Source organism: Lagopus leucura, unplaced genomic scaffold (genome assembly GCF_019238085.1).
Source record: "Lagopus leucura isolate 7727_CA_CO unplaced genomic scaffold, USGS_WTPT01 Super-Scaffold_100015, whole genome shotgun sequence".
Lineage (NCBI taxonomy): Eukaryota > Metazoa > Chordata > Aves > Galliformes > Phasianidae > Lagopus > Lagopus leucura.
The window spans coordinates 15,357,717-15,367,841 of record NW_024962269.1 but is presented as its reverse complement, the minus strand read 5'-3'; the positions used below and the strand labels follow the sequence as shown (position 1 = coordinate 15,367,841).

The 10,125-nt window shown below is 45.0% G+C and overlaps 1 protein-coding gene across 1 annotated transcript; it reads right to left on the bottom strand.

Moving 5' to 3' along the window:
* Positions 1–170: 170 nt before the first annotated feature.
* On the bottom strand, positions 171–9,723 carry HACD3 (3-hydroxyacyl-CoA dehydratase 3). The gene is made up of 11 exons (XM_042876015.1): positions 9,610–9,723; positions 9,436–9,478; positions 8,686–8,759; positions 7,227–7,391; positions 6,370–6,421; positions 5,891–6,001; positions 5,361–5,488; positions 4,758–4,870; positions 4,095–4,201; positions 3,004–3,135; positions 171–2,151 (listed from the first exon to the last, which is right to left on the bottom strand). The coding sequence occupies exons 1-11, from the start codon at positions 9,694–9,696 to the stop codon at positions 2,075–2,077; spliced, it is 1,089 nt and encodes a 362-aa protein (XP_042731949.1). The 5' UTR covers positions 9,697–9,723; the 3' UTR covers positions 171–2,074.
* Between the last annotated feature and the right edge of the window lie 402 nt (positions 9,724–10,125).

Sequence of the window (10,125 nt, the reverse complement as noted above, 5' to 3'; positions counted from 1 at the left end):
TTTTGTTCCATTCTCGTAGCAACTTTGCAGTGTGCAACCTTAGGCATGCACAAGCCTAAAACATCGACTTGGTGAAGGTCAGACTCCATCTGCTTATCATGAGAGTTAAGTAATAAATTATACAGCTTACTGCATTCAGGGAAAAAGCAAACAACTGAACTGATGCAAAATCTGGCTGTAAATCTTTATTAATAGAAACACATTCTTTCTGAAGGACAAAAACTCAGTCATTTAAGATCCATTACAGTTCGTACGAGGTACCACAATTTCACTGAGAAACATCATGTATGAGTACATACAGATTTTATAACAGAAGTTTAAATGCCCAGTAAAGAAATTAAAAGTGTGAAAGGGATCCTTGCTGTTCCAAGCCAGCTAACTCAGTCCTTCGATGTACATCAAACATATGTACAGTGTGTACTGTAGTGAAATAGTGTGTAAATTATGCTCAGCTCTTGAGAAAGTTACCTGCACTCTCCTCTGCAAGTGAGCCTCACGTATCTCTAAAGAGAAGTTGCATCATGCCTCTTGTTGACAAAACAATTGTGAAATGCAGTGTGGAGCTTGTATCAGTTTTTTGGTACAGTCTCTTCATAGCACTATTTTCCTTCCTTTCCAGTAATAATCACTGGGTCCATGTCATAAATAGTAAGCTGTTTGTTAACTTTAAGTATAGAAAATAACTTCCAGGATTCATATCATTTCACAGTAGAAAAAGATAACACAAGTAGTAAGATGACACTTCAGCTAATCTCAGTTTTGGTGCCTTATCTGGATTGCTGGTATTGCTCGCAGTACCCTGGGGCCAGCAGCAGCTGTGAAGCAGCTTGTTTATAACCATAATTTTTCTAAACTAGATTAAAGGGACCAGAGGAGTTGAGAATCAACTACAAGAGGCTAGGTGTGAGGAAGGGCACATGGAAATGAAGTCAACTGAAACAGAAGTTTTCAGGTAAGAGAGTACGTGACCTGGGATGTGAAGGGAACAGCTCCTGTTTAAAGCAAATACAGAGGAAAGGGTCCCTTCAAACCCTAGGTGGGATCTCCCTTACTGAGATGTATGGCATGAAAATAATAGATTATTTGTCAACCCATCACTCCATCCCATCAGGGAACAGCCAAGAAAGCATATACACAAATTTAAATGTGCAGCTGATAAAATGAAGTAGAAAGACATTCTTGATTGCTTTTCCAAGGCAATAAGGGAGCCACAGCCCTGGGAGGAACTATCAGAGGAGTTCAGTCTCCCAGGGCAGCTCCAGATTCTTACTTTGGGTGAATGGGATGGAGTTCTTCTGGGGTTCACATGCTAGGAGAAAGCTGGTACCTGTATTTTCTTGTCTCCTTACATTTCAGTGCTGACATTATCAATCAGAAAAGCATTTCTGTCCATGGGACACAGCGGCAGCTTCCTTTCCCTACTGATGCTACAGGTACATGGGTGTTGGTACGGTCCACAAGATGCTTCTATTCTGTTAAGACTAACCTAGAAACAGACTGAACTGGTATGGCAGTACTTTGTTTGACGTCAGCTACGTACAGTTGCAGCATTAAAACATCAGTATGCTGCCTAAGAAAAGGGGGTGTGGGTGCTGAGGAAGTTTATCCCAACTGCTAGTAACACCCAAACACTGACATCAGGCTGTGCTTCTCTTACTGTCAGGATGCACCCCAGGAACAGCATGGGCCAGCTAATGGTACGTCCCTACATCAGAAGTCCTCTCTGCATGCAATACCGAAAGAGCAAAATCCAATTAAAATATAAACACTATTTCTATTTAGTGCTGCTCCACCGTTTATAAGCATATTATATGCAGATAATAGGATTTCTCCCTAATACAGTAGTCAATATGATACAAGTTTAGATGCAGCTGTTCAGTGGTAAATGTCATGCATGCATTTGATTGAAAGGGAACAAAAGAGATATGGGAATGTTACCTGAATTCACTATGAAATCATGAATCTAGGATGATCATGTAATTTTACAAAATTCTTTACAGTGGATAAAACCATAAGAATGGGAGGCTTATCTTGTCATTGAGATCAGTTAGATAAGAAAGCACTGAATCCTCCTTTACTTCATCTTTCTCTTCTTTGGTCCGAGGTGCTGTTTCCTTTGCTTGTAGAGATATCGGAAGTTTACAAATAACCCTGAAAAAGAATGAAGTGTTTCCATAGGACATCTCTGCATCACTTTGAAGCTAGATGGCTGCACCAAATTCAACAAAAAAACCCACAACAGTTTAATAGTTTAATGAAAGCTAGTGCTAGTGTTTTCTTGTGGGGTTAGGTGGGTTTGTCACTGAAAAATCTGTGCAGAACTGGGAAAGGATCAAACAGGTGTTTCAGTCAGTCTCAGCTGAAGGTGTTCTTTAAGCAAGGTCTGCAAGGGGGGGACCTAATGAAAGTTCAGTTTAACGTTATAGATGAGAGTCAACCTCCCTGACTTCAGTGATTTCTGGATTCGCAGACATACTGGCTGCATGTACTACAAAGTTATCTCACGTTTAGGAAATATAACAAATAAACCAGGTATGTGAAACAGCATTCTTTTTAAATATACTACTACTTAGACAGCCTTCTATAATTGTTTCCTGCAAAAACATGTCATGTTATAACACAGTTTAGTTAAATATTTTCTTAAATTTGGTATTATGTTTAGAGTTCCACTAAATCATTCTGAAGCTCAAATAATGTAAAAGGGTGAAATTACTGAGATTCCAAATACATTTAAAACTTACACTTGTAACTCAAATGAACTGTAGATAATGCAGCTAACTTGTTAATAAGGACTTCTCCTTAGGGGCAAGCCGGTGCTAATTGTAGCTGTGTTCCTTTCTCTGACAAGTATGTGAGCAATGAGGATGGTACTCAGCCTTGAGCAAATTAGTGTTGTCAAGATCTCTAAGACACAGGAATTTATCTTTCTTAGGAAAAATATACTTAATCAGAGGAAACTGCCCTTTCATTTTCAACAGTGAGAAATAGAGTTAAATATCTTACCCAAAAACAAGGCTATAAGATACATCTGAAGCAAGAATGAAAACTGGATTGTGACATTCAGTGGATTTGGCAGTCCCAGACTAAATTTTCCTGTTTCACTGAAGATGGGAATGGACTGAATGAGACAGACAGCTGAAAGCAGAAAACCATGGTTATCAGACACAGGTAAAGTGTTCATTATTTTACCTGTTAACGTTTGAATCAAACCTATTTAAGGAATGTAGTATAATGGTAAGCAGCTACACCAGGCAGTAGAGCAGTTTAGTTACAGAGGTCTAAGCATGGTAAACTTGCCTGGCAAGACATTGTTCTTGTACACAACCATGTAGCCTGCAGGGGCTGTGCCAGCAGTGGTTACCATGTTGAAATAGCCCCAGAAAGGAAAGAGGCATGGTTTCTCCTCTATTAGGAATTAAGCAATGCACAGCCTACTCCTGGCTCACAGAAGCAAGCTCTGACAGGTATGGTTACAACACATTTGTTGAATCTTAGATGCCGAGCAGTGACAGGCATTTTAAAAACTCAGATGTGAAGACAGAAGAGTTCACCATCAAGTCCTCTCCCTGGGCTTCAAAGCTGAAGGGGAGCACAGCCCCATTGGGAAAGCACTATGCTTATCTCAGAAGAGGTTAGGATGCTTTTATAGGAAGAACTGGTTCCTGCCTGTTCTGTGCCAGTGATTTACAAGATAACTGCAAGGTCTCTTGTGCTGGTGCAAGCCCCAGCACAACTGACCATGCAGATGTAGCAGACAAAAGCAAGAACAGCACTTTAGAGCAGCAAAGGGAAGTGAATGTTGTCTTCCTGTAATGCCTGCATGGTCTGCAGTGCACAGTTGGTCACTTTGTTCCACTAGCCTTTTGTTGCCTTTATTTTCCTCTCCAGTGCCCAAAACAATTGACTTCTGTTCACATCAAATTCAAGAAGTGTTTGTTTCAGTAAGGAAGATAGAAATACTTATATCTGGTTCAGCTCAAAGCACACATCTACTTATCTGCTGCTGTTCTATTAGTCTTTAGTCCAGCAGCCAAGCCAAAAATTGAGTTATTTGCCCAGAATTATCTTCATTTATTAACCTTTTTTGGGCATACCTTCTGCCAAGCCGCCTAGAGGGTACAGAGGGATCCAGCTGGTGTAACGGAGCCAAGTTAGAGGTTTCCATTCTATACCCATGCATGAAAGCATGTAATAGGGATACCTGAAGCCAATTAAGTGTGAGAAGAAACAGATATTGTTTAAAATAGAAGCTGCTGCCAGAATTAAGTTTGCATATATCTGCAGTATAGGAAAGTCAACATAACTCCCAAGTGACACAAAAATAATCAAAAACCGTTCTTCTGGCTCTTGATGCACTCACCCTTACTTGGCAATTTACATAATTAATGCTCTTATTCTGATCATTTGGATGAATTGAACTGCCTGACTTGTTGAATAGACATCTCATAATATTTTCTTTGGAAAGAGAAACAGAGCACAGTGCACCCCACTTAATCACAGCCTAAGCATACTTCAACTAGAGGGCCAAATTTTCCAAAAGAAAGCAACATGTGTTTTGAGGGCAGCACTACCTTTTAGACTCCCATATTGTCCCAGCTTTTGGCTGTGACACCCAGTGTCTAAAGGGAATTTTACTCTCTGGAGCCAATTTCTGTGCCAGTCTTCCAAAAGGTACAAAGATCAAAATCTTTGCTAAAGGTTCTTGGAAACAACCCCACTGTTTTGCACACACCCATTTAAAGACAAATCCCACAGACCTGAACAGTTCAATGATGCTCCAGAAATAAAACAAGAAGAACACCACAGCTCTGCTCTGCATTTCCTCCAGGCTTCCAAGGACAACAAACAAAATAAAGTTTCTTCCAAATACCTGTTTAAGGAAAAGAAATTGTGGACCACTCACACTCTTTAACAGAAGAGCAAGTCCTTGCTGTCAAAACCATGCAGATTATCTACTTTTCCAGTGCAAAACAGTTCTGTGCTCAGCTTTTAATTATGCAGCTGAGCAGTCACCTCTGATTTTTAAGCACACCTTTCTCTTCTGGGTCCAATGCGAGGGACCTCGTCTTAAATCATTTAACCTCACTTTTATTCACAACAACCACAACCAGGATACAAAAGGGGAATCAAATCAAAATCATTTACTTTCTGCTCGGTGATTCTCTTCTGTTGTTCCAAATTATCATACTTAATTGACAGAAGAAGACAGCCTCCCACATCAGAGTATGGGAAGCCTGGATATCTGCCACTTGAATAACAGATTCTCTAGTTCAGTGACAGCAAGATTATATTGCTTAGAAGAAGTAAAATACACATCTACTTCAAACATGGGAGGAGCAAGAAGAACCTTAAAATACTACCTGTATTACAGCAGGAATCAGTGGTGATCTGACTAGTCCTATCAGTGAATTCAGGATTTCCATCAACGCCAGGGTCTGACAAAAGTACATCATGTCAGCAATGGTGTGAAACGTGTCATAGAAAGAATCTGTAAGACACAGGACACTGCCCTAAGGACAAACAGCTCTTCAGAGGCAGGAAGCATAACTTTTGATACCTCAGCAGAATGAATTATTTTCACTTCAAAACCAAAAGAATTCTGCCCAGCTTATTTTCAAAAATACCAATATGGCAGTAAGCAAGAAGTTTTCTTCCATCTGATTTCTTTAGATGAAATCTTGGTGGAGTACAAGCACTGTTCATTAGGATACACACCTGTCACTTCAAGAAAACAGTATTTTCCTATCCTTGAAAATGTGATGGCTTTCGTTGTGCACTTTGGTGATAGATTTACTACTTTATTTCCTAGATATGTCTTCCTTTAGACTTTGATATTTAAAAAGCATTAAAAACAACACCCTGAAATGATAAAGTAGTGCTGATTACTTGCCTTTTCCTAAGATGAACAGTCGTACTGTCATGTTCACAAAAATCCAAGAGAATCCCAAAAACTGTACAAGATTATACATTATTAAGTATCCTTTCTTCAGGTGTTTGAAAGCTGAAATCAATAATAAATGCATCAGATGAGCAGACTACAATGCAAACGCACTCCTGCAAACCAAGCTTTCTGTGAAAATGCAGCTTACAAAAAGGGAAACTATTGATTGTGGCAAAAGAGTAGCTGTGTGCTTTGTGAGTTCTGCCTGCTTTTATTATCTGCTAGAACAGAATTCTTGTTAGTCAGATTTTTGAACTCCTTAGGAACCGCAGGCAATTTTTATTGAATTTCTAAATTGCTCATAATACAAGGATCCTCCTCCAGCATACACCAAGCCACTCAAAATTGCTCCATGAGATCACAGATGTGAGCTACAGAAGCTTTCTGATTCTCCCCGTCTCCCACACCAGAAAGGTACAGTTACTTACGGTCTTTTGGGACTCTGGATTCTATTTTCATTTTGTTAATCTTTTCTTCCTCCTTAAGATGAAGGATAAGGTTTTAGCGAGCGTTACTGTAATTAGCAACTGATTTGTTAACTGCCCTACTGCAAAGCTAGTAGGTTTAAAACTCAGTTAAGCAGCCAATTGCTAGAAGGCTTAAATGTTCACCTGCATAAAACAGAGCACGTTTCTCATCCACAATTAACGGTAATGTAAAAGGCAGAGGGTGTTAACCGGCTATACAGCCTTCACTGTAGCATGTGGTGCTCTAACAGTTAGGTGCTTTTGCTGAAAAAGCCAGCTGATTTTTGTGTTCACAATTATTACTGTTTCTTAGAACTGTTCCCACAGCCAAGAGAACTGAAGGGAACTGAGTACATCCAGTCCAGGCTCCTCCTGCCCTTCACAGCTGCTTCTGTTGTTGCAGCAGCTCTTTCGCCTCTGCACTAACCTCAGTGGCAGAGAATAGGGCAGCATTTGTTTTACACCAGTTAAGCAGAAACATAGTCTGTTCCGTTCAAGTGCTTTCCAAGATGGGCTTTCACCTCCCTGCTGTATTAAGCTGCTTGAATTTACCATATGGTGGGAATGCAAAGTCAGAGCCAGCCCTGCAGCTCAGGAAACAGTACTGTGGCAGTACATGTGGAAACAAGTTCCTGCTTCCTAGACAAGCAATGTCAGGACTGGTGTCTCTGACATTAATCTGACCCTCATATGGATCACACAGCATAAGGCAAGAAGTGCAAGCCTTCAGCTGCAGGCATCAGCCAGCACAGAGCTAATACACAGCAATCCTTGCTTTGTGACTGGCAGCACAAACCCTCCGAGCCCGCAGGACCAACCTTCTCCTTCAGTTCCATTTCAGCATCCGATTCGTCTAACCAGCGATCAAAGTCCGGAGCGAGGAAGAGCGGGCGTTTCTCTTGCTTGGTGAGCCTCTCCCACCAGTTACTCTCCTTTTTCTGCACAGTGATGTTGAGCTGCCTTTGAGTCACCCTGCACACGGGCTGGAGGCAGACAAGAGTACACATCAACAAGAGCCCTAAGCATCAAGCTCTGAGGCCGATACCTGAGCTTCCCACCAACAACGCAGAGGTGACATAGACTGCTGCAGGACAGGCATCTCCCTGCTGCCCAAGACATGCCATAGAAACCAAGCGCAAGGTGAAGATGGCAACTAATATGGTTATGGAACTTGTGATTTGATGACCAACTGGAAGGCCTGCCTGCACTGCATAGCACTATCCTACCAGTCAGTTAGCACAGCCCCTGGTGCTAGCAATCCCACACAAAACCTACAGACCGTGGCTTTAGGCATTCTTGTGTTTTGTACTGTGAGCCACTTCCTTTAGCCAGTGGTAAAAATAATGCTATCGTCAGTCACAGGTACGTCTCCAAAACAGGGAATCCCACACAAAACCTGCTCTGGTGAGAGGAAGAGCCATGACCTGCATTTGTAACTGATGTTCCCCCAGCACTCCTTCTGTCAAGGCTGGCTCTGTGCTCCTAGGACATCTGAAGGCTGCAGCTGTAATTTACAGCTGCTACTGGCACAGGCTCTGTCCCTCACTGATGGCCACCCTCCGGCCTCCTCCTTGCCAAAGCAGCAGAGCCAAACCGTGGATCCCAGAGCGACTGCAGGAGTAAGCAGCACAAATCCTCTGCTGGGAGCAGAGCCTGGAGTTCTTCCACGCCCTGGAGGGTTTTGAGAAATGAAGCCAGATTTCACAGCCACCTACAGGAGTTTTCTCTTCCAGCCAAGCTCTCTCCTATTGAACTACAACAGCAATTAAAACAATGTTTTGCAATACGACCTGCAATGTGTCAGTACTGGCAACCCAAGGAATTTGTACAAGCCAGAAACACCAGTTCTCATGAATTTATTTTGCTGGGCTGTAAAAGCAGCCAGACTGACACTTTGTACTGTGGTGTTCTCCCTCCTCTCCAAGGCATAGCTGCATCAGACAAACTATTGCAGGCATCTCCCACTATCTTGCTGCTTTAAATCCCTGTACAAATTGTAACTACTGTGTAGCAGCTATGGTAAATTTAAGGCCCTGTTCCTATCGAGGCTCCCCAGTGAGATGAGCAGCGTTAAGGCAGGATGGTGGCTGAGCACAGCAACCCAGGACTGCTATGGGTAGCATTTAGCAGTCAGTCACCAGGAAGACCTAACAGCACATCGTGGACTTCATGCACATCTATTCTCTTCTCATGTTTCTCAAACAAACAAGCAAACAACAACAAAAAAAACCCAAAAACTTTTTATCTGCAGAAGTTAGAAGAAAAAGAAATACCTACTTTAGGCTCAACCGGCTCTAGGAACTCGATCTGAAACTCGTAGATGTTGTCCCCTTTGGCACCATGACCCTGAGCTAAGAAACAAGAGCAGACAATCAGCAAAAAGTACTTAACGAGTCCCACGCACCTTTAAAGTACACCTGACACACAGGAACATTCAGCGTTGGTTTTACAGTGCCTTCCCCTGCCCCGCTAGGAGGGACGATCACGGAATCAGAGAGCATCCCATGCTGGAAGGGATCCCAAAGATGAAACCCCCCGAGGCGTGGAGCTGCAGGAACCAACGGAGCCACAGCTCTGCTGGGTGTCCGCACTGCCTGTTCGTGCCCGATGGAACCCGGCCGGGAAGCCGCCGCTGGGAGCAGCGCTGCGGGCAGTGCCGTTTCTTTTCCGTCCGCACGCCGATCCCAGGCAGGCACGTGTGGCCGCGCCCAACCGGGTGCCTGCCGCCGGCTCGCCAAGGAGGTGGCATCCACCGGGATAGAGGGAAAACGACCACAGAAGTCACCAACCCGCACTGAAGGCGGCACCCCGACGTGCTGAGCAGCGAACCGAGCGTGCTGCCGGGCCGGGCCTTTTACCGAAGGAGCTGCTTTACCTTCCAAATGGGGCTGCGATAACGCACACAGACGGGGCTTTGTGGGCTCGGCAGACGGACAGAAGGACACGGAAACGTCCCCCACATGTAAATGCGGGGCGCAACGCTTTGCCTACGAGATAAGACACGGCCCGCAGCGGCCACAGCCCTACCTCGGAACCGCAGCACGTCGTCGGCGATGCTGATGTCCGGGTTCTGCAAAGGGACGAGTTCTGTTAGAGACCGCATTACCGGCACTTCCGCGACAGCCCTCGGTGGGCCCTAACACGGCGCAGCGGAACCCCCTGACCGCCCCATCCCCGCCCCCCCGGTACCGACACCGGCACCTTCACGTCGCTCAGCTCCACGCGCAGATACAGCTCGTGGTGCCGCTGCGCCCAGTGCACGTGCGGCCGGAGGCTGCAGCCCGCCATCGCGCAGCCCTACCGCGCCGCTCCGCTCTCGAGCCGGCGGGGGCTGCCGTTGCGCCTGCGCGGTGCGCGCGGAGGTGAGCGGGGAGAGGAGTGGGAGGGCGGGGTTCTGGGTGCGCCTGCGCGGTGCGCGCGTCACCTCGGAGAGGTGTTGAGATGAGGGAGGTGCGATGGTGGGAGCTGAGGGTGCCGGGTCAGACCTGTGCGGCTGTGCGTTCGTCCTTCTCAGAGCTCTAAGGCGGCCCTGAGACAATACGTGTTATCCCCTGCCTCGCTCTGTGCTCAGCTGTGCGCTTCAGCCCTGAGCTGGTGACAGCGATGGCCGTCCTGGTGAAGAAGCTGAGGGCTGTAGGGGAGTCGTACCGCCGGCCTCAGCCCTCGGCTGCTTCAGACAGCGCTGCGCTGAGCAAGAGGGCTGCGCGCACCGCGCCG